Source organism: Blennius ocellaris (genome assembly GCF_963422515.1).
Source record: "Blennius ocellaris genome assembly, chromosome: 17".
Classification (NCBI taxonomy): Eukaryota; Metazoa; Chordata; class Actinopteri; order Blenniiformes; family Blenniidae; genus Blennius; species Blennius ocellaris.
Genome location: NC_137666.1, coordinates 3,913,873 through 3,937,849, shown reverse-complemented (window position 1 = coordinate 3,937,849; position 23,977 = coordinate 3,913,873). Strand labels below are relative to the sequence as shown.

General features: G+C 40.5%; 1 protein-coding gene across 1 annotated transcript in view; it reads left to right on the top strand.

Annotated features, from left to right (window-relative positions):
* The first annotated feature begins 157 nt into the window (after positions 1–157).
* The window catches only part of babam2 (BRISC and BRCA1 A complex member 2), an 80,301-nt gene continuing 56,481 nt past the window's right edge, over positions 158–23,977 (top strand). The window contains exons 1-5 of the mRNA XM_080512875.1: positions 158–228; positions 1,282–1,428; positions 2,589–2,665; positions 8,387–8,481; positions 23,217–23,411. Coding sequence (XP_080369001.1) covers positions 1,292–1,428; positions 2,589–2,665; positions 8,387–8,481; positions 23,217–23,411 — 504 coding nt within the window. The 5' untranslated portion in view covers positions 158–228; positions 1,282–1,291. The remainder of the gene's footprint in view (positions 229–1,281; positions 1,429–2,588; positions 2,666–8,386; positions 8,482–23,216; positions 23,412–23,977) is intronic.

Sequence of the window (23,977 nt, the reverse complement as noted above, 5' to 3'; positions counted from 1 at the left end):
TTTCTTACATACAATATGAACTAGGATATGTACTGTATCAGTAATTTGTTGTTTTTGAATGTACGTTCTGATTTTTAAAAAAAGCATGTATTTTATCAACAGGCATTATTACAGGCGACTATAACGGTGTTGACGAAGGACCCCAAACACCATGTACCGGAAAGTTTGGATTGCTTGAAGTAAACATTGGATATAAAGCACAGCTTTCAGCACTTTCAGCTCTTTAAGGTACTTGAACACGCATGGAGTTGTGTATTTTAAAGGACGACAATCAGCTCGTTATGTCTGGTGCGTGTGTAAAGTTGAAATACTGTCAAATGGACGCACCTATCTACTATGAGCTAGCAGTTGCTAATGTTATTCAGATTGAGAAACGCTGTTTCTCTTTGGGTTTAGCTGAAATTCCAGAAATATCAGAATCGATTGTTTACGAAAATACTTTGTTCTTCAACCTGAGACTGTGTCATGCACAAAAATATTTTCTTCACGCCAGGAAATGCTTAAGTCAGCCCTCACTTGCAGCAGCTCAGAGGAAAACTTAAGCACTCAGTAATGACTAATCTTATTTTATCAACCTTGTGGGTGGGTTTTTATACAATAGGAAGCTATAGGACTTTGGCAGGGAGTTACAAATAACTTGACATCAAATGGCAAGCTGATACACACAGCAGACTTGATGGATGTGATGAAAAGCACAGGTCACTTCCGGTTCCATAATCACAGGAGGATGATACAAAGAGAGGAAGGAGCACAGAGTACAGGTGGAAAACACACAATGCCAGTGATATGCTTTGATGGTGCAGAAAATAAAGAGAGAAAATAAGCTCACAGGTCTCACACCATATTATTATTGCAACTTAACTACAAAATGGTCCATAGTGATTTCAGGCAGCTCAAGCTACCAGCTTTATTCGAATAGAATACTTTTAAGGCAAGTCTTAAAAGTCATAACAGTGTTTCAATCATTAATCAGCCAGTGGGAAACTAGAAACACCAATGAACCTTGAATGCATGTCTCAGATTTTGAAGGACATTTGGAAAAGGCCAGTGCACAGTGACCATGTAAAGTCCACACAACAAGATCCCCAAGTCAAGAATCTGTCTTTTTATGTAGACCCCTGTAACCTGAGCAACTTTGTTAAACCTTGATCTACCTTAGTGTCATGGATTTAACCCAGATTAGAGTTGCTGTTGTTTTCGTGCGTTCTTCGCGCTTGGCATAGTACCTCATGTGTTTTGATGGTGTGCACGTTAATGTTTGAATCTCCACAAACTCCTTAGTGCAACGAAGATGAACAACATGTCTCCTGAAGTGGCGCTGCACCGGATCTCACCTGAGCTGCGTCCCCTCCTCTGCAGCGTGTTGAGAAATGGCCGTGTGGGACTGGACTCCACAAACTGCCTCCGGGTCACAGATCTTAAAACTGGGTGAGGTGGATGTTGTATGCCACGTGTTTATTTTGTTAATGATCCCTGCCAAGGAGCCACTGTGACATGATGTGAGAAAGACAGCGGACCCTGCAAAAGTATTGATATCTACAAGCAAAGTGTAGGTCAATTGTATAGCAAAACAAGATCACAGTTATTGTCCAATGAAGTTGTAAAGTAGGAATTGAGGCCGCAAATGAGAGATAATAAGCTTTTGAGAGATTTCTGTGAATAATAACCTCAATGTACTTAAGCAAACCAGCAGGACTGGAGTTTCCTCGGTATTTCTTTAAGTAGATATGTTGTTTATGTCACAATTAAGTATGAAAATTGTGGGGCGCTTGAACGTAAATAGTTAAATGGAGTTTCAATAAAAAAGTTTCATTACTAGTTACTGGAAACAAAGTGTAAATGATTACTTGTAAAATTTAATATTGCCTTACTTTTAATGCTCCAAATGTATTATTGTTGTGTTGCCGAGGCACATGAGCTGGACTGTGTCGGTTAACTTAATGAAGCTCAGCTGAATTAAATTAAACAGAATAAACTGGTCTGTATTATTTGGTGTTATTTTCAATTAATCCAATTTAAGAACACACGACATAAGTTTGGTTATTTTTGGACATTTTGTTACATTTATTGCAAACATCCCACAATTATTTATGCATTGGGGAAATTAGTAATGGATAAAGTGGAGCTGAGGAGAGCAGAGCCATGACTTAAACTTATTATGCTTTTCATATGCTACTGTCCCTATTATTATTTTTAGCTCACACTTTTCTTTGGTAATGATTGTTAGGTCTGCTAGGTAACACAGTGAAGACATAAAAATGTCTAAGAGTTGTAATGAAGTATTAATTAGTTGCGACAGTGTTTTTGCATCATCGCCTGTATTTATCTCCTGATGACATTTTACTTTCATTGCCTACATATGAACACAAATATCTGTACTTTTAACTATTTTGAATGCCAATATGTCCCATTATAGTTATGTTTTGTATAACGTATGGCCATGCTACGATGTTGGCGAATAAACGTATCTTTCCAATTAAAATTTCCATTTCCTTGAGAGTGAAGCTCTTCTCAAATATAGTTGCTTGACAATTTGTATTTCCAGTTACGATGTGATTTATTCTGATGTCTCATATTGTTTCCACCAGATGTACATCTCTCACTCCCGGACCTTGCTGTGATCGCTTCAAACTGCACATCCCCTATGCTGGAGAAACCCTGAAATGTAAGTAAAGGAGTCACAGCCTCTATTTGGCATGTTGAGATCAGTTTGAGCATTGTGTCTTGATGGTGTGCTGGAGCTAATAGCCACTGGGGCCCAGGGATTGTTCTTACTGCTGGATTTAGAGAAAACTGTTTTGTTTTTGTCTTTTTTTTTGCGAAGGGGGATCGCTGAGCAAACAACACTTTGCTTTATTAAACCACAAAAAAGCGGTGGAAAAGACACCGCGGGTCAGCTGAGGTTTTTCAAAGACGGTCGTCTGTGTGTTGCAGCACGCTTTCCAATTAATTAACGGCAAAACACAAACAGGGGAGGAACAAGTCTAATCGCATTGATTGCACAATTAAGTCCATTTGGATTTCCTCTCCTACACTCTCTTTGTGCCCTGATAGACTTTTCAATTTGCAGGTTACAAGCTGTTCTCGGGTTAATTGATTCATTGTGTGGAGCGCTGGAGCCGGCACAGTGATCAGAGAACACATCACAGGCAGAATAATTTCATCTCACATGAAATGTTTTACAAGCCTGATTAGTGCCGAGCAATCCACTTCTGTCTATAACAGCTGGCTGGTTTTTAAGATGAGGAGGTGGTTTAAGGTGAACACCGACGCACAAGCAAAATCACACCGAAAGTGTACTTGAAAAGCTTATGTATGTCCAGTTGAGAGAGGCCGTCAAATTAATTCTTATCAGCACAGAATGAAATTGTTCATCAAGTTTCAGAAACAGCGCGAAGACATCAAGGAGCTCAAGCTGGGAGTGCAATATTACAAATACTGCAAATCAGAATTGTTTGAGTGTCGTGGGTTGTGTTGCGTCCAGTCTTGGCTACTGAGGGATAGAAGCCATATATTATTCAATTTTTAGAGGTTTTAAGACTGTATCTCCTTTCAGAGGGTAACAGTGGGAACAGGTCCTGTCCAGAATCGGTGGGATTTTTCTCAATACAGTGAGTCGTCTCCTGTTGAGGGTGAGATTAAATATCTCTCGTGCCGTGGTCTATTGATGATGTAGTGTCTTGTCAGTTAAAGAGAGGGTGTATTCAGAGATACTTTCTCAATACAGTTTATGTTAGACTTAGACTTGGACTTACACTTAGACTTTGACATTCTTTATTGCCATTTAAATGTGAACTTTACAGTATAGATAAAAAAAGAAATGTCATTGCATTGGCTCATTGTAGTGCAGGATTTAAAAAAAAAGCAGCATTAAATAATTTACAAAATAAGGTGCAGATATAAATAGATATCAACACAAAATACTATACAGATCACTATATTGCACGTTTTTGATGTATGTTATATTGTTTTTCTTACTGTCCAGTGAGTTAATCCGGTTGTGCGGGTTTGAGGGGGAATGAAGGGATTATTTTATTGTGTTAAAAAGTCTTATGGTTTGAGGGAAGAAGCTGTTACTGAACCTGGTTAGGATGCGTATGTGTCACCACAGCAATGAAGTTGTTGCCACGTGATCTGTTAAACTCACAGTGATGAAATCAGGGTTTACCATTCCCGTCACCTGAGAGCCAAGAACCAACAGAGGCCCGATGTTATTGACTTGCAGGGGTTTTGTAGTCGTTACAAAGTTCCTCCGGCGGTTGATTAACGGGTCTAGTTTGACGAGACAAAATCTGAACACAGCTGATATTTGTGTTTCACTCAAACTTCAAAATACGTCCGTAGCTGTCCTGTCTCATTTTCATACACGGCACCGTGGGAAAGTCCTGTAATAGCGGTTGCTGTGAATGCAGCAGGACCAAAAGCACCCACAGGAATTCATACAACTACGAAAACAAGACGACTGCCCCTCTCGTGGCCGTGACGCCTGATTGTTGAAATGATGCCAGTTAGCATGCTGTTGTTTTTGCCATTGAAACTTTACTGGAAGGATCTTTAGTTTCTTAATCAGGTCCCCCACATCAGAGCGTTTCCATGGCTCCATAAAGGCCTGCTGAGGTATCTCACTCACTGTGATAATGATTATGAATTAGGTTAGTTTTAACTTGCTCCTACTGGAATTGTGGTGACTCAGGAGTGTCATGTCATGTGCTACTGTGTCGTGGCATGTCATGTATTACTGTCAGTCACCGGCTGTCAGTAACATGTCGGCTACAGTTTGTACTGATTTGGGATGCTAAAAGTCTGGATGCTAATAATGACTTCAAAAGTAGATCACGCTTTGAACTGTGGTTTTATATACACATTGAGCTGGAGAGGTAAGATTAAAAGTTAGTGCTCACCTTCACTGTGGAGTTTTAAGGGCTGGTGTCTCACCACAGCATTCATGATCAGTGCACGAATATCAACGTATATCTTGGCTGTCAGAGCTGATACAGTTCTTTCATTTTGAAAAAATACACCAATCATTTCACACATTTAGGGTCATGTTACTCTTTTAACATCATCCACATAATCTCAAACACTACAGGTTGTGACACAAGGCAGATATATCAGCCAGGACCAGTGTGACCGGTTTTGGAGGATTAATTATTAACAGGTTCTTTCAACAGAGTGCCCCCCCCCCCAAAAAAAAAAAAAAGGATTTTATGTGTCAGTTGCAAGTGTAACTCCAGGCTAGTAGTGATAATAATTATTGTTTCATTAATCTCAAATTTGTAGATTCCTATCAGATATGGTGTAATTGTAGCCTTGCTTTTGAGGAAACCAGAAGGATGTTAGAGGAAGTTGGGCTTGCTTGTGTTGCACACTTTGTGAAAAAAAAGTGCGAAAGCAGAAAGGGGTTTCATTTCATATATATATCAGGAAATTGTGGCTAGACTCAAGCAATGTGTGGCTTTAACCCGTGAAAGATTTAGATGCATTTGTTATTTTTTTCATAATTTCTCTGATAAAATCTGCTAAACACACCAAAATATGTTATTACAAAGTTAGCTTGGAAAAACATCAAGATCTGCAATTATCTTATCTTGAAATTGTTAATTTTCTTTACGCTTATCACTTTATTAGAAATGCAGTAACGTATTTTAAATATTGTGATGTAAATCTAAGATCATACCCTGCTGACTGCACTTACAGAGATTTCTGAACCTTTATTTTTTTGGAGTTGGTAGTTCACAGCAGCACATTTTGCAGAGACCAAACTCAAAGCGATTGAAGTGTTTTGCAGAGTGGCTCCAACCAACAGTCTTGTTCCAGTGATTGGCCTCTGGATTTTTGGCACAGTCGTGATTCCAGTGATCCTTTTCACTGTCATTTTGCCGAGGGACTTTGCATACATTTCCCAAACTATCCTGTGAATGTCCAGATAAAGTGTCAATATATGATCTAATGTCACTTTAGTGGAGATAATTCCTTTCCTCTGCCTCCAAGTAAGTAATATATATTTTTATGCATTATGAATATCTTCAAAATCCGTCTTTAACCAAAATCAGTGGATAAGAAATATTTATTACTCCACACAGTCCCTTTAAAACATACGGTTAACCCAAGATGATGAATCATCCATGCTTCTTGTACATATCCGGAAAGAATAGCCCTGGGGACTTTTAAATGACTGAAAAAAACATGCATGAAACATCACAGAATGAACAATATTTGTTTATTCGTCTGGTCACATGGTGTTCTTTTTCATGCCAAAGCAAATTCTTTATTACTCCCTGAAAGTTGAACTCACAATCTTCCCGCTATGAGGTGAGACTCCCGGCTGGCACTCAGCCCACCTCAAAGGTGAAAGAAAACAAGAATAATTGGACCAGGCCACCTTCTCTCACTTATCTGCACCTATCAAGCCCCATACAAAACAAACTGTGACATTCTGTGTGTTTTGAACCCCGTTAGCAGTTTCTGCTGTGGATCAATACAAAACATTTCAGAAAGACCCACCAATAGATTCACTTTTGGAATTTCTCTGACCCAGCCGTCGATCCATCGCAATTGTCCCCTCGTCACACTCTCCTCAATCCTTTCCCATTTTTCCTGTTTCCAAAACAGCAGCTTTTTGTTTATTTGTTGCTTAATGCCAGATCATCACTTCTCTGCCAGTGTTCATAATGTTATGACTGATTGTCGGACGTACATGTGGTTCTAAAAGTGAAAGAAAACCTTTTATAATAAGATGTACAAGATGTAAAAGGAATAGTTAAAACCTAACTTCACAGTAGGTTCGAGATACTCTTAGGATTTCAACCATTCCTTAATATATTTACCTTAGTAAATAACTAAAACTCTCAACAAATAAAAAAAATGCCAGGAAGATATCACAGTTCACCGCCAATGATGTGAAAAGTGCTTCCGTTCGAGAAGATTGCATTTTGCAGAAGACTTATGAAACATATCCTGAAGGTAAGCGGCGCTGTGCAGTGTATCTGACATAGACTGTGAAGACATTTTTAATTCATGGAGACAGGAAAGCAGCAAGAATGAAAAAAAAAAAAAAAACAGAACATAAAAAAAAAAAAAAAAAAACCCCAGCTCTGGCATGGCACGCCACATCTCTGCAGCTGTTGTACCAGTCGCTGGGCTTTCCTGTGCTCTGGCCCGAGGAAAAGGTTTTGTTTAATCAAGGATGCAGAGCCGCAGGTTGGTCTCTGCCACTCTGCGGAGGTGAACACCGATAGCGTGCAAAAAGCAAGGCACACTCTGCACACAGCAAAGAGATCTAACAATCCAAGCTCCGCCCCCCCCCCCCCCCCCCCCCCCCCCCCCTCCGCCCGCCTGGCACTGCTCAACAACAATTTGTGGCCTCTGTTCCTGCACACGGTGCCCTCCTGACTTCAATAAAAACATCTGGCTGAAAACGGGAGGATTTTCGAGATGGCAGGAGAACGTGGCTTGCCGCGTAGTCATTTGCCGAAACAAAGCGGCAAATGAAATCTCATCCTCTGTTCTAACCTGTGGAGTTCGCACTCCCGAGGCCTTCCTTTCCCTCTGGAAGCACGCCAGCAGCTTTCTGAAACGCTTCCAGTGGGTTTACGGCAGGTTTGCACGGGGACGGCCTCTTGTTTCCTCGTTTGACTCCTCAACCGCTGGAAAAAAAATAAAATAAAAAATGCTTCCATATGTGTACGTTTGTCTCTTGTAACTGTCTCTGGAACAACAGCAACAAAACAAGAAAAAAAAAAAAAGCAGAACAGAACAGTCTTGCAGCACACAAATAGAATTGTGTAACATAATATCAGAACATTGTGAACCGTAAGCAATGTGTTATGCGATTATGATTTTTGCTTCAGTGAGAGCCTTTCCCAGTCTGTTTCGTTTAAGATTGCCCTCACTTTCAGTCGTCTCAGACTTTGTACAAAAGAAATATCGCCTCAAACTGCATGTAAGCATTGCCCTTTGTGTACCATCATGCAAATACCTACGCAGTTCTCTCCAAGACAGACCTGTTTGGCAAGATGTGAATGGCTTCAGTGGTAAATGTCAAGTTCAATGATTATAGTAGGTGGTTAGATTGGGAGGAAAGAAAGAAAAAAAACAACCCTCGAGCTTGAATGCATATCGTGCGTTCGTAGTAAAGCAAAGCCATTCCGGCAAGTCGCTTCATGTCGTATTCAAACTGACTGGATTTAAGATATTGTCAAATTGTCCCTACCCCAATTGCACAAAAAAAAATACTTTCATGAAAACTGAGAGGATCTTTCAGATTGAGCAAGTGTCACTTGTTTGCATTCCCTCGTGAATAGACGCAATTACATTTGGACATGGTTTAAATCTAACCGTGTACCTCCATCAAGTCCTAACAAACTCGTCCTTTCTTGCTTTCCAGGGGACATCATATTCAACGCACGGTATCCAGAATTACCTCCAGATTTTATTTTCGGTGATGATGCTGAGTTTCTGCCGGAGCCCTCAGAGCTGCCAGTAAGTATTTTGGAAGAATGGAAAGAGCTAATCACTTGCATTAAACACTGATCATTGATGGTAAGAGTATTTATTTTTCTTTCTCTTGAGCTGCTGGTAAAGCGGGGTGAAGGTGATGTCAAATTACAAAGTGCTTGTTGCCACATGTCAGCAGGCTCAATATTGTATGGAAACTTGATGGAGTCTGTCCACCTGGGAAGAAATGTGTCTTTTGACCCCAGATAAAAAAAAAGGTAGGGTCTGTAAAATATTAAAATGTGAATTATGGAAATCAAGTTGTGGATTATCTACAACCCTTTGAAATTGCCACTTAAAACAAAATGTGATTCTTATTTTTTCTATTTAGTATGATCATTGCTTCAAATAAAAAAAAACAAAAAACAACTTGATTGCTAATCACAAATCAATCCAAACTCTCACGGCAAGTTTCGTTACTCTAAATGCTCTTGTTTGTGAAATCCAAGCTAACAACAATTCAGAGTTGGTATATTGTGTTACCTACAGTAGCTGGGGATGTTGCAATAACTGTTGTTGTATTGGGTCACAGCTCTGTTTTGACTTTGTGCTTCAAATCTGATCATCTCTGCCAAGTGTGATTAACTGGAGATTTAGCCTAAACAAGATAAATGTGCAGTTCCTGTTTTTAAAAAGAAAGAAAAAAATGTCTCAATCATGCAAAGAAAGTATTGCATATTGTTGCTTTTTGGCGCTTTCACACCAGCGAAGTCAACTTTAAAACCAAAGGTAGGCTGAATATCATGGGGGGGGGGGGTCACCAAAATAGCATGCAAATAACACCATGAGTTGGAAACAGAATACTCTGACATTGACCAATGAGAGCTCTGGTGTTTGTCGGTTAAACGCTACATGGATGACTGATATTGGTGGTCACTATTAGGGGGGGTGAATAAATACCACATGATGAAATCCTCATTGTCAGGCACAGTGTCATTCATTCAGCTGACTGGTGATGTCACCACCGGTGGTCTGAGTATCACACAACTGTCTGTTTCCATGTATACACCGAGTGCCATGCAAATTACTCATGGAAAGACCATTGGCTGGCAGATGGTTGAAGTCACCACCGCAGAGGTGCATCTTGGATCTTTATTATCAGCTAACATCAGTGACACTGTCCAGTGTGTTGAAGTTTTTCGTTTTCTACTGCTGGAGTATTTTGATTTTTATTCATTTTAGTGACAGTAAAAAAAAAAACCTTGAGAACATTTCAAATGTATTTCAGGTATGTACGTACACTCTCAGTCAAAAGCTGTGATTGACAATTATTCAGCATAATGTCTAATTGCACTTTGTAATGACAGCATGAACACAAATAAACAATTTGATTGATTTAATAAGGCTATTCAATGAAAAAAAAGAACCACCAAAAGAAAATGGGGTGTTGTAAATTTTTTTAATGGTCATTTATGTTGATGGTCTGATTATTATTTTTTGGTCCAGTTTTGAAGATGTTTTTTTCAGAGCCATACCAACCAGTTTGTAGTCAACCTGAAAGTGCAAATATAGAAGTGAAGTTGCCACGCCAGAGAGTGGCAGCGTGTTTTCTGTGTGCTGCTGATTCTGAGAGGCCAGAAACACGGCGTCAGAGGGATTCCAGGCAAAACAGCAACAGACAAGATGTTGAGGCTAATGCTAAATTACATGCACTGGGAGAAACAGAAGCTGCACCGGGTTCTTCAAACAGAGGATTAATTACACAGCTGCCTAAACAACTGCTAAGATATTTTTAACTGTGAATGATAAAAAAAAACAAAACAAAACAACAAAAAATAAAAGGACTAGTTTAGTTCCCAATTATGAAAACATCCCTGAAAATCGGCATAGCAGGTTCCCTTCAACAAGCCATTGACCTCAGGAAATAATATCTATTGGCTATCACTGGCTCACAACTGTGTTGGGTCATTAGGCCTAAATAGAAATGTGCACCCTGCCGAGTCCTCTGTAGCTGCAGCGATTTAGCTGCTACCATGTAGTTATCCGCGGCTATTTTTGACACAGCCTAGCACCGAGAAGCTAAATTCCCCAGCTTGTGTCAGAGTCTGGGAGGAGAGAGGGGAGTATTGCTCACCGTCTCATAAATCCAGCTGTGCACATAGGGGAAGTACCTCTGCTGAGCCAGTGCTTGGCAGCCCATCTCTTGTTTATTTTCTCACTTGTACTCTTGCTGTGTTTTGCAGTTCGTGCTTTTATAATCCTCCTTCATCTGTCTCTCAGCCCCGAGATCCACTTCTCCCACTCCCTCCTCTTTTCCTGTACGCTTGCAGTAAGTACTTCCCCCTCTCCTAAAACAAAACAGAAGAAAAAAAAAAAAGCCATGGATCACAAGAAAATTACTTAAAAATTTCCCCAATTACTCCAGGGATCTTTTCTTTTCTTTTTTTTTTTTTTTACCATCAACAGACAACATTTCTAAATAAATGTTCAGGAATTTGTATTTATTCTCATAAAATAAAAAAAAATGCAGTCACTGACCCTCAATGGTTTTTAATCTGTGAGAAGAAGAAGTTTCTAGCAGTATGTTTCTGGCCTTTGTTACCCGGTGGGGGTAAACATTAGGCTAATTTTAGGTCCTCTGTCAGTGGCTGGTTTAATTCTTGATGTCTCAGCAACACATTGCTCTTGTTTACCGCCAGCCAAGGGTATCATTAGCTTCTCTGTTTAGGCTTGTGTTTTTCCCCTGCTGTCACCAGGCCTCGAGTAGGTTTTGCTATCTGCTGTTTCTGTTTAGACATAGAAATGTATTGTTGTCGCGCGGGTAAAACACGGCGCTCACGACACATGGTAGATGGTCAGCATGGTGTGGTGGCTACAGAATAAGAATGGCAATGAATTCATTTGTCAAGTCCGTCATGCTGCCCGGTTGTCCCCGGGAGTAGATTAAAGTCTTCAACACAAGTCAGAAGGCTATTTTTAAAAGGCAAGACACAATTCAAAAAGTCGGTGGAAACGAGAACAGACCACAGTCTATAGAAAGATGGCCAGTAAGCTGACACTCGCCTCATTGCAAAGTGAAACTTTCTATATGCACACCTATATGTTACTCAGTGAGTTACAGTACGTCGCGGTCCCGATGTTTCTGCATTGTGTCAACAAGATGGACAATACCGCCAGGCTCTGAGGACCAGCATTACCTCGGAACTCCAGCAATGACATGTCCGCTCCAGCCTTTTCTCCTCGCGGCTCATTTCCTCCTGCAGGATCTGGGCTCAGAGCAAGTCGATGAATCCTACGCCTGCCACATCTTCACCTCTGGATGCCGCTGAAGTTAATGTTTCTGCTGCAGCCTGACTCGCTCTGATCGCCACTGGGACTTTTTGCGACGTGAACAACTATTCACATTCAAAACACTGATTTTTTTCCCCCCCTTGTTATAAAACAGGAACAGACTCTTTCAAGGGTGTGAAATGCTGTCACATTTCTTCTGTTTTCTGTTGTTATTATGATTTGACATAACTTCTCCTTTGATATTTCAATAACTGGCTGTACGTGATTATTTTTACTGTATTAAACAATTCACCAAATATTCATCTTTAGGCAGGACAAGTAATCACTGACACTTTCATTGAGTTCAATTCACTGCAAATATGTTCTTAATGAACTCTTGGCACATCTGGTTGTATTACACAACATTTATTCTTAGTCCATATTTCCAGCTCATCATCCAGAGCTGTGGACATTATCACTGGGGGATACCTGACATCTACAGCTTTAATTATCAGAAGTGACTTAGCAGCAGTTTTTCATAATTGGCATAGATGGGGAAAACTGTGAAGCAATTATTTTCTAAATATAGGGCCAATTTTATTTCTATTAATTAGAATAATGGAGAAGTAATAGCAGGTATGTCAGTAATGGAATTATTATCAGTAAATGTCAACAGTTTTTACATCGGTATTCATTGTCCTCCAGGCAAAGAACAGTAAGGAGCAATCTGCCCTTCGTCTTCCTGTCACTATTTGATGGTGTAGTTACTCAAACATGGACTACCTAGGCAGCAGCAGCTATAACAAAATCCCCCGCCCTCCGTGATTATTAAGAAAAGCCCTTTCAACATTTAAACCACAATGGAAGGGGGATGAAAGCGACTTAAACGCTCCAGCTGGATGATGAGAGGCCACATGTCCCACAAATAAACCTTTTATAGCAGAACATTTCCATGAGCCGCGGAATATGAAGCATAGCTCTGCTGAGGATTTATTGAGGTTGACTGGAAAGTGCAAATGTAGCCGAAATGGCATCCAGACCAGGGTTAATTAGCCGCCAGTGTGGATCCCCACCTCTTCTTTTGAACGGTGGAGCTCATAAATGATCGCTCCTGTTAACCCCCTGCACCAGCTTAATGATTCTGATTAGGTTGGGGTTGTGGATAGTCACTTGCTGATTTTAATTTAATTTAGTTTATTTTGAGCAACACATGCGCCTTTGTTCCTCTGTGAAGGTGGAGCTGAATCCTGATTAAACCAATGATTGGCCCCCGTAACTGTATCCTGCACTTAACCACCCCGACAGTCGCTGACTCACCTTAAGAGTTAATTGATCCCACTCAGGAGTGGAAAGGCAACTTATCAGAGATTGATTAAATTGCGGGTGAGCATGCCGAGATCGTAATTGAAGTTTTAAATAGTACACAGCATGCTGTGTTGACTTTGCTTTGCGAACTGAGAATGAATGCCAACCTGTGGCAGTGACTTGCTTGGCTGGCAATGCTCTCGCCGTCGTGTGTCTTTTCTGCTTGCGTGTGTGTTTTTTTTTTTATAAGACTCTGTTCCCAAATACTTTGTTGCACTAAGTTGAAAGCAATGCAGTCCAATAAAACAGACCTTCCATGCAGGCTGTTGCAGTAGCTCGTGTGAGGTGTCGTCCAACTTCATCAAAATGATAAAATGTTTATACTTGTCGTCGGTGGCCACATCCAAAGCCAATTGGACTAATAGACAATCTGTACGCAAAATTATTTTGTGACACTGTAGTTGCTCGCCTGCCAAAGTTGTTTGTTTGACAAACAACTCGGTTTTATGGATATTCGGTTATACTCGCATTGGCTGCGCTAACGACAGATCTGACATGGAAGTCGCTCTACAAACGAGGCACATCGGCGTCACTCTTAACCAAAACTTAATCAAAATAATGTTCAGTGTGGTGGCTTCAAGTTTAAAAAAAAAAATCTTTGTGGTTTGGGGTTTTTGTTGGTGGCAAAGCATTTGTTTATCTGCCTTCACACTGCATTTAAAGGTTATTTCCAGTGAGATCAGTTGTGTATCTCGCTGTGTAAGGCAATGGGTGTGTTGGTCTCATAATTAGGTGTTGTCAGGGGCATTGGTGCCACATTGTTATGTAGAGGAAAAGAGAAGAAGTGGCCTTGGTATATTAAGGTGGGGGATTGTGTTTTAGGAGGCTTACTACACACGGAGATCTTTTCACAATGTTATCAACAAATGCATCTTTTGGTTTCAACTCATGTCCACTCACTAAATTCCGCTGGTACTAAAAGTACTTGCACTGTACATTTCTGATTTACTTCAGACAGGTGAGCTGACTCACTCATACAGCATATGTGTTTCTGAACGGCCATCCTCATCCTTTATTGCAAACCATATCCCATAATACTCACTTTCACTTTCTGACTTTACTGTCTAAATATGTAGAATTACTAATGCAAAGGCTTTGTAGACTTTTGTAACCGACTTCACAAAGTTCTAAAGTATTCAAAGCTTATCTTTATTACACTGTGACATCACACCGTGTTTTTGCTTGTACACCCATCAAAAGGGTTTAGTTTTAACTGGAAGGAGTGCAGAAGCATGGTGTGGAAAGACGTGCTCACTTGGTTTAGTGACAGGATTATCACTAAGCAGGTCGACCCACAAGTTACTGGCAAAGAATGACCAAAGAGAAGGAAATGACAAAGACAGAAGCAGGAAGGGAGTCAAGGTGGAGCACAGTACTTCTTAAATTCTTTTGCGTAGACAGTGTTGCATCACAAAGGTCTTTTCTTTTTTTTTTTCTTTTTTTCTTGGTTTTGACTTGGAGCTTCAAGCGGTCTTCTGTAAGAGCGATTGCACAGCAAAGGAAAAGAAAGAGAGACGGAGCAAAGCCGTTTGTGTAAAACTTCTGTAATCACGTTCCAGCATGTCTGGTTATGATTGTTATGATGGCGCAGTTTACCTGTTTATGTTTCACGAATGTGTCTGTTCTGTAATCTGGAACCCATTCCCTCGCCACGCGCACCCACAAGAAACCCGGTGAGCTTTAGGTACCGCGACACGTGACGTCCGTAAAGCACATGCAGGCTTTCTGCGGTTCGGCTCGGGTAAATATAAAATCACGAGCGCCTCAGATCTGCCCGATGCCGATTTATGTAAACGCCACAGAAAAGCTCAGTTTTCTTCTTCAGGGACGCAGGCTGGGACGGGGCAACCTACTGCGGGACAAGATGTTTTTGGGTGATGTCTGCAAGCGTAACAACATTGTCAAGATCAAGGCCTTTTTGGCTTTATTGCTGGTGTCTTGATTCAGACTTATACGTCAACAACAAAGAGCACAAAATGCACTCTTTATCTTCTTTATCCTCCCGTGACATAAGAGGAAGCACATAAGAGCTGTTATCTCTAATTGCGCTCTCTGCTTACCCTCCTAATACTGCTGTTTGTCTCCCACTACCCTGCCCCCCTTTTCTTTGTGCGTAATGTATCATTTCTCTGGTCTAGACTTGCCCAGCGATGCGTGCAGGCACTAAAACATTTCAGGAGTTCCCCGGCGTTTTGCATCCGAGACCCCGTGTTGGCCTCGAACGGCCCTCTCCGCAACGATCCTCTTTTACGTTCAACATTTTTCCACTTTTCTGCGCCGTCTTTATTTTGCTGCCAGGTTCAATGGCACAGTTTGTTAGTCACACCGAGAGTCTCAGAAGTCGCGTCTATTACAATGTAAGAATTGGTTGTGTGAATACCTGCTATACTTCATTTGCGCCAGTTGAGAGTGTAATTCACTTCTACTTACATCATTTAGTCAAATTGAATAACTCTGTATAATCCATTCATCTGTTTGTGTTAGGTGGTGACTTTATTAGTTTTTAACCAGTGCTTGGCTGTCATCGTAAATTCATAAAAAATACAAAAATACAAAAATTTGCAGACGTGAGCTAATTGAGGTATTTTGGAGCAACCACAGGGAAAAGATTCAGCATAACGAACTAGTTTTTGACGTTGAGTTTTAAAATGAGAATCTCCTGCATCATGCTATAGTGCTTTCATTTGATCACATGGTGAGTGACTTGTCTTCTTATTGTACGCGAAGTACAGGTCATTGATATTTACTATCCAGTACGACTCGATGTCATTGTATGACAACACATTGTCACTGCCGTACCATACAAAAACCTATATTATGACCATATTTGACTTAAAGTGCGAGTGAAATGTTATTCAAGAGAAAGCTATACAACAGAAGCTGAACATAGAAACATTTCTACAGCAGAAAATTAAAACTTGTACTGAACTTGTACTCACCTGAAATGAACAAACGCCTTGGGTTTTAAACAATTGGGAAACTTTCTTTGTGATGCCAATCCTAGAATAACTCCCACAAAGAAACGGAGGGTCTGAAGCCAAGTGAGGACCAGGAAACATTTCTGGGTCAATGTTATGTCCTGGTTAAACCTCGATGCCAAGCTGTGGCGAACACGTCCTATCTGCTGCTCCAGCCCGTCCCCTGTTACTCTTCAAACAAAAGACCTCAGATGGCCTGTAAAAGGCAAGATTATGTCAACGTGGGCACAGTGTACCAACTGTTGCTGCTGCTTCCTTCCTGCTTCAGGGAATAATATGTTCTCCCTTTTATTGGAGCTTATTATTGGCAGCGCTCACTGACAGGTCTGGGAATGCTTTTAGTAGGCCGGGTATTGTTTGCTGATACAAAGTTTGGAGAATTGGAGTGTGTGTGTGTATGTGTGTGTGTGTGTGTGTGTGTGGGGGGGGGGGTTATTGAAATTTCTTAACACTAACTAATGGGTGGGAGAACAGAAGAGACACAAGGCACCCAGACCGTGACCTAACTCTGCGTTGGTGTTAAGGTAAAGCAGTGTCATGGCCGCATCAAAAGTAGTCAGAGAAGTGCTATTTCTGTCAACAAGTTGCACTGTGTTGGACTTGAACTGCACGGATTACAGCAGAGAAGAAGACAAAATACGCTAGGCTGAGAATGCCAAGTGTCTTAAACACATGACAAGAGCAATTTAGCATGATCTTAGACTTGGCACTCTCCGGGGGCGAAACAGGGTGTGAGCCCACACTTGAATTAGAGACTAACAGAGATTAATTTAATACTTGGGAGTTTTTTAATGCCTCACACTTTCAAGTCTACAGCGATTTATTGGATCAGGTTGCCAGCATCTATAAAAATCACATTTAAGACGTAAAAAAAACAAATATCTGCTCTTGGCCTATATAATTATCTTGCGTTTTCAGATGCCAGTCCCTCTCTCATTGGCCTAAGATAAATATTGGATCGAAGATGGCACAGACGGATGGCACAGGAAGACATAATTCTGTCAACTTGGGTCTATTCAGTGTGAAGATGCCCAATTTAGGTGTACATTTTGTCCTTAAAGGAAAATACTGTTTTGTTGAGTTCTTCCCCAACATGCCCACAATACCACACTCAATCACTGCCACATGACATCTGTGGAAATGACTTCACTAGTTTTATTTGATTATGTTTCCGATCTTAATTTAAGTTAGTTTTAACTTAATTAAGTTTTTAGGTTGTCACTCAAATACAAATCCCCCATGATGAAGTTGCATTTCACGCAAGCCTAAAAACTGTGGTTTCCACCACGTCCATGACTTTCCACACAAAGCTCATATTGACTGTGCTGTGAAAGTCAGGCTTGAAAAACAAGTGTGAGGTTTTTTTTTTTTTTCTTCTTGCAGTGGCAGTGTTCAGACTTCATGATGGTTCAACAGCTTCACCTTACACTGCGTAGCCATGGCAACCACCGCAACTACAGTGACGGGAAACGGTACAGGAGCTGATGTCTCCTAATGATATACCTGCAGACAACACACAGATGAGTGAAACGAGACAATAGTAATATGACATCAGCCTGGAACGTTACGATTTCATGGCACCTTTGCAGATTTGCACCACTGACGTGTGTATTAAGTGATGCCCTGCATTTGGATTTGACAGCCTCACATTCTGAATTACCTGATCAGGTTTTACTATTACTGTTAGATTTTCTTTTTGAAGCAATCCAGCATATATGTGTGAAAGGCCATACATCCAACAAAAGACTTTCAAGCACAGGGCTCACCTCAGTTTTATGGTAGATTATTATTAAGTCAGGTTATACCTTAGTTTTAAATGTTTGTCAAATGCTGAAATTGATCACTTTCTATATCCCAGTCATGGATCACCAGTTAGATTAGTCAGATGAGTAAAACACGAAGTATTGTACATAATGAAACCGTAGAGCCTTCTACATAGATCAGCTTAATTCTGTTACACGCTTTAATGTCTTCAGCACTTAATTAACAAATTACCATCAAAAAGTAATCTCAATATTATCTGTTAGCATTTTCTATTACCTGACGGAGCGTTTCTGGAAGACCAAAGCAGCCTAAACGGCATAGTTGACTTCTGCTTCGAAAACCGGCGTTCTCGAAAGGGATTTACACTCTTTAGGCAAAATAGGCGGCTGTGAAATGAAATAAATTGTTTTAGTTAACCAGATCATGTTTTATCTGCTGATGTCTCTCCGATGCTCTCAGGCAGACGTTATAATCCGTTTCTCATGAGAACAAATTGTTCCTCGTTGTCCTCCATTCCCTCTGCTATCTGCATTTTTTTTTTCAAACAATCACTATCTTGTTTGCTTCCTCAATGCCTTTTTTGTGCTCTTGTGATACTGTTATTTGATGTTTTACTTATTTTATTTATATATATGTGTGTGTGTGTGTGTGTGTGTGTGTGTGTGTGTGTGTGTGTGTGTGTGTGTGTGTGTGTGTGTGTGTGTGTGTGTGTGTGTGTGTGTGTGTGTGTATGTGATTTTATTTTATTGATATAAAATAATGGCCGTTAATATATTCAGGCTTAGATGATCCATACCAAATGTTATTGGTGCTGGCAATTCAAACTACAGAGTGCCATTGCCAAGAAGCAACAGCGACAGTATTCACATGGTGTTTAAAGTGCATATTTACTCTGTAGCGTGGCCTGTAGAATGGCTCCCAACAAACACTTCCAAAAAACGAAATATCTCCATCTTGGATGTTATTTGAATATTTATATACACATGCTGTATATAAATATTCTGTGCTACAGGTATTTCTTCATCATAAGTATTGCAGTTTTTAGATTTACCAGCCTGTTTAACTCGAGATGTCATGTCAATTTACTTTAGAGAACAAACTGCTGATGCTAAATATCACACACTGCCAGTCTATCCTATTAGAAAAGGTGTAATTTGAGTAAATTAATCAATAGGCAGAGCAAAGTAGCATTTTGTTTTAAAAGGCGTAGAGTTTGGTAATTTTTGTCTCTACCAACGGTGCTATTTTGACTCTGTTGTCAGCCTTGGCTTGGACACACCTCGTGAATACATGAATACCCAAAATGCTAAATCCTAACGCTAATCCAATATATTTTTAATATGCAGTTTTTAACATTGATATTGAATCAAATCCTAATATCTTAGGTTAATACGATTATGAATTGCTTCTCATACAGATTGGATGCTCCTTTCAAAAAAGGAAGGTATCAGTGGTTTGTTTATTTATTAGAGGCAGGTTTTATCATCAGCCAAGGTTTGGCTTATTCATTTGACACAGGTTTAGCCAGTGCGTTGTGACAAAGTAATTGGATTATAAGGTCCAGATTGAACCTGGGAGTATTGTTGAGGACTACGATATCAACCCCCTGTGGATAAAGCCCTAAGAAAGAAGCTCCTTCCACACGCACTGATCTAGAGGACACATTGATAGATTTTATTTTTCTTTCCCATTTCATCAAATGTTAAATCTCAGCTTTTAAAAAGCTTGGATTGTGACTGTTGCTTCTTTTGTATGTTTTTTTTTATTTTTTTATTTCCCAAGTATCAAATCTATACATTTTCCGCAGGGCTTATCCTATTCATGAAAAAAAAAAGAAGAAGAAGAAGAAGAAGGGGAAAAGCACATAGATTTGTTTTGGCACACACAGCCTTCAGCAGAGCGTGCAAAATCAATTCAGTGAAGAAGTCTGTACAGACTCCACATGTTTGCACATAGCCACACACTCGGTGCAACACATGAACATTGCTTTTTGGCTCAGCGCTTTTCATTCTCTCTGCCTCCATGTTCGACCGACGCTTTGCTGCAGCATTGAAGTGCTACCTTGTTCACTTAAATTCGGAACACTCGGTACAATACCGAGAGACTAGGGCATAGTCCCGTTAGTTGCTCGTGGCTGTGAATTCATATCCATCCTCGCAGCTCAGCTCTAGGAATCTGGACAAACGGTAGGACTTTCGTAAATGAGCAATGCTATTTGAGGGGAAGATGGACTTTGAATGACTTTTGGGTTTGTCCTTCCAAGTTCGTGAAGTCATAATTCATCATGCACAATGGAAGCTATTTGTAAGACTGATGAGCTATTCAGCGGGTTACCCTTCTGGTCTCCAGGAATTATAACTGTACTCTGACAAAAGAAGCTGTAAAGCATAGATAGATAAATGGATGGATCATGCACAGTATTGACCCGATGACACACTGGTAACCTGTCCAAGATGTGTTCTGCCTTTTACCAATATCAGTTTTAATAGGCCCCAAACCAAGACTCCTCAATAAGGCAGGTGTAGATGAAGAGAAGGTGGATCTTTAACTGCACCCCCCCCCAAAAAAAATAATAAATAAAAATAAAACACACACCATGAATGTGTTTGATCTGGTTAAAAGCATCCTTGCCCTTCAGCAGTAATCTGCTTCATCTGAGAACCGCCCAGGACACGCCCAACCCTTCTGTCATTGGCCAATAAATAGCTCCACCAGGGCAGTTGAGGTTAACTGCTGAGCTTGAGGACATCTTGCTGTAATTACCGAGGGTGTGCTTCCTCTGTAGCACTATCCTCACACATCGATGTCTTTTTCTTGTTCTTTTTTTCTAAACAGTGTTTATCCCAGAGAAAACACACCTTGCTCACACCTCAAGAGTCACGTGGGCATCACATCCAGCCACACATCATTGAAGTTACATTTCTTTATATTAAATCTACAGTGCAAACAAAGCTACAGTCACAGTTTAGTTTACATTGGCCTTGGCCTACTTGACTGAGCTTTGCAGCTTTTTTTTTTTCTCCCCCCACCCCACTCCCACCTCTGATCCTTCCTCTCCGCCTCTCGTCCTCCTCAGTGGAGTTTCACTGATATTTTGTGTCACAGTCCTGACACAGCACTTCCTCAGTCCCTCCTCGGTTTCAGCTCGCTGCTGCCCCGGAGCACTGACTGCCGCCTCTTTTGGACAATGCCCATCCTTGTTTGGATCGCCCCCTCATTTCGGGAATCCCGGCATTGCTGGTAACTACTGGTGGATCAGGATGATGAGGTCACTGTCTCTTTTTAGTCTGCCGTTACCGTTGCCCACCCCCTCTCCTTCCAATGGCATGGCAAGGGTGAGGGGAAGAGGGAGACGGGGAGGTTTAGTATGTCATAAAACAATAGGAGCTTTCTCTATTGGCCTGATACGGTCTTCTGGAGAGACAGGCGAACAAGCAGTTGAGGGGAACTCGCGAATGGAAGTCAAAGACATCCTGCTTTTGACACCTTAATGTAATGGGTATTAATGGTCTCACCACTTCCAGCACCTATTAATTCTAACACCCACTCAGCGCGCACTGAAATGGCTCTCTATACTGGCTCGCTCATTATTTAGGTTGACCTGTCTTTAATTGGCCTGGAGTGCCATAGCAAGGCAGGAAGTTTACATATTCACTTTAAATCTACAGTTATGTCATCAAGAGCTTGTTTGTCTACTTCACCTGCATCCCACTTTCGGAATGAGATGGGGAAAATAATCACTTTCACTTTTCAAGGGCTTGAAGCATCATCGGGAAACTTAACGCACTTAGTTGACAGAGTCTGTGGTTCAGGGTATGACTCTTACAGTACATGTTTGCACTGAGGAACCCTGAGAGTCATTTTGAGAAACTGTTTTCTAAATGCTTGCTCTTATCACTTGAAATCTGTCTGAAAGAGAATTTCTCTACTTTATTATGTCTTGTAGAATCTGAAAGGAGACTTAAGAATTATTCTTATTTTTATTATTATTATTATTACTATTATTATTGGCCTTGATTTGCATGCTTTGTCATGAAGCACTAAAAAGCATAGACTCCATCCATTTGTCTTGATTAGACCTGGCATGTGGTCTCCAATTTATTAATGCACAGTGTTGTTCTCATTAATTACAAGCAGTTCAACCTTTGCACATGAGTAGGTATATTCTTTCCAGAACAGGAAAACCTGGGCTTACGAGGATAAAAGGAATTAGATGTGTGTGATTGCTTCTGCTCACGCATATCTGATTGATCTGATTAGTGACTTCACAGGGTCAAGTGATGTTTATTATGGCTCAATTTATTCATGGGTAAAATGCAGAGATAGTAAGTCGGGTACAGTTAATGCCTTCAAATATTTGGTTTGACAGGTCAGAGCCTCTGACTTGCGATCAGAAGATTGCAGGTTAAAAAAAAAGTGAAGTTAAGATGCATAATAATATGTGGAATAGCATCCAGCCCACTCAGCAGGGACTGTCATCTCTGCCGTGGCTGGATGTTCTGCAAGTTTTCAACTGGAGCAGTCCAGAAACACATTGCCTCAGTGTATGCAAATTCACCTTGCTTATTGGAGATGCTTTATTCGTTCCGAGGTATGACGCAATGCCAAATCGGACTATTTTAATTTGCCACAAACAATTTCAAGAGCTCTTTACTTGGACAGGCAGTAATAGACAATCATCTTTCACAATCTTTTTTTACATTATTACATTATTACAAAATGCCAACCTGATGTGTGTTATTGATCAAGGTTGTGTTTTTGTCTTGTCCAGATCTTTTACGGATGTCTGACTTTTATTGTTAGAAGGGGTTCGACTCAGTACTTTTCCATTCAAGTTTTAATCCCTCTTTTGGCTACAGGACATCCTTTGGCTCAACCCTTTCCTTCGGGTCTTGTAATGGGAAGTAAGATTTGTTCGGATTGGGCTATTAACAGACATTCCATTAATTCCTTGGAAGAGAGTATTTTTCCATGATCCTGCTCTTCCCAAACACGAGTTCACCATGGTGTGGCTTCCCTATGAATAATATGTGTTACTTTCCTGATTTCCTATTGACAATGCCATGCTGAAGTAGCTGTCCAGTTCAATAAGATCTTTGAATTTCATTTGACTACACATTTTATGAGGTTCCAAATGTTTAATAAATGGAGTTTTTGTAAGTGGCCGGAAAATTGGTATTTATGCTTATTTTTAATCAACGCATCTTATCACAATCTTGTTACTGAGAGACATTTAAGCCTTAGTCTTTAAGTTTGTGCAGCCGACTTTGGTGGAGATACCAAAAATGACTGCTAATTCTCTCAATTCTACCGACCCCTGATTCTGCATGTAAACTTGTTCAAGGCAGAGGAGTGGTATGTCTATGGGTTATTCTTACTCTTCCTCTGTGGTTTCTTCTCTAGCACCTTGTTGAGTGGGATGCTGGGAACCCAGAATGTTTGCTCCAGCTGGTGAAGGAGCTGATCCAGCAGTACCATCAGTACCAGTGCCAGCGTCTGCGTGAGAGCTCCCGGCTGCTCTTCGAATACGACAGTCTGCTCGAAGATCCCAACTACGGGCGCAACATGGAGATATACGCTGGGCGGAAGAGCAGCTGGGTAAGGACCCGGTCAGATACTGTCGAGTTTCTCTGACAATAATTACAAAATAGCCCCCCTCGAGCTTCTTTTTTCCATTAAGCTGCAGTCGTTCTGATTAATAAGAGAGGTAACGATACAAACAACGCTTGAAAATGTTAGTTTTTCCCATCAAGTAGCATTTTATTTAGCTAAGTATAAAACTAACGTTTGTCTAACAACAGAAATAACCAGATAATTGAACATTTAAATGAAAGGTAAAACATTTTGAATTGTCTAATTCACTAAAAGCATTCAAATGCTGCAAAGTGTTACAAGAAAAAAACTGTTGCTTTGAACTGATCATTACATAATGACGTAAAACTGATTATGCCACCTGAAGTGAAATTTGTCAGCACTTTTCTTGAAATGTAGCATGAGTTTTTGAGTGTGCAGGACTAGGAAAGGGTGTGTGTCGAATTCACAAAGCACGAAAATTACATCCTTGGCCACTATGTGAAATGTGCAGGTTCACAAAGGTCAAACCACCTGAGAGGATCAGAAGCAGTGGCAGTGGAATACAGAACGAAACATAATGGCCACCTTCG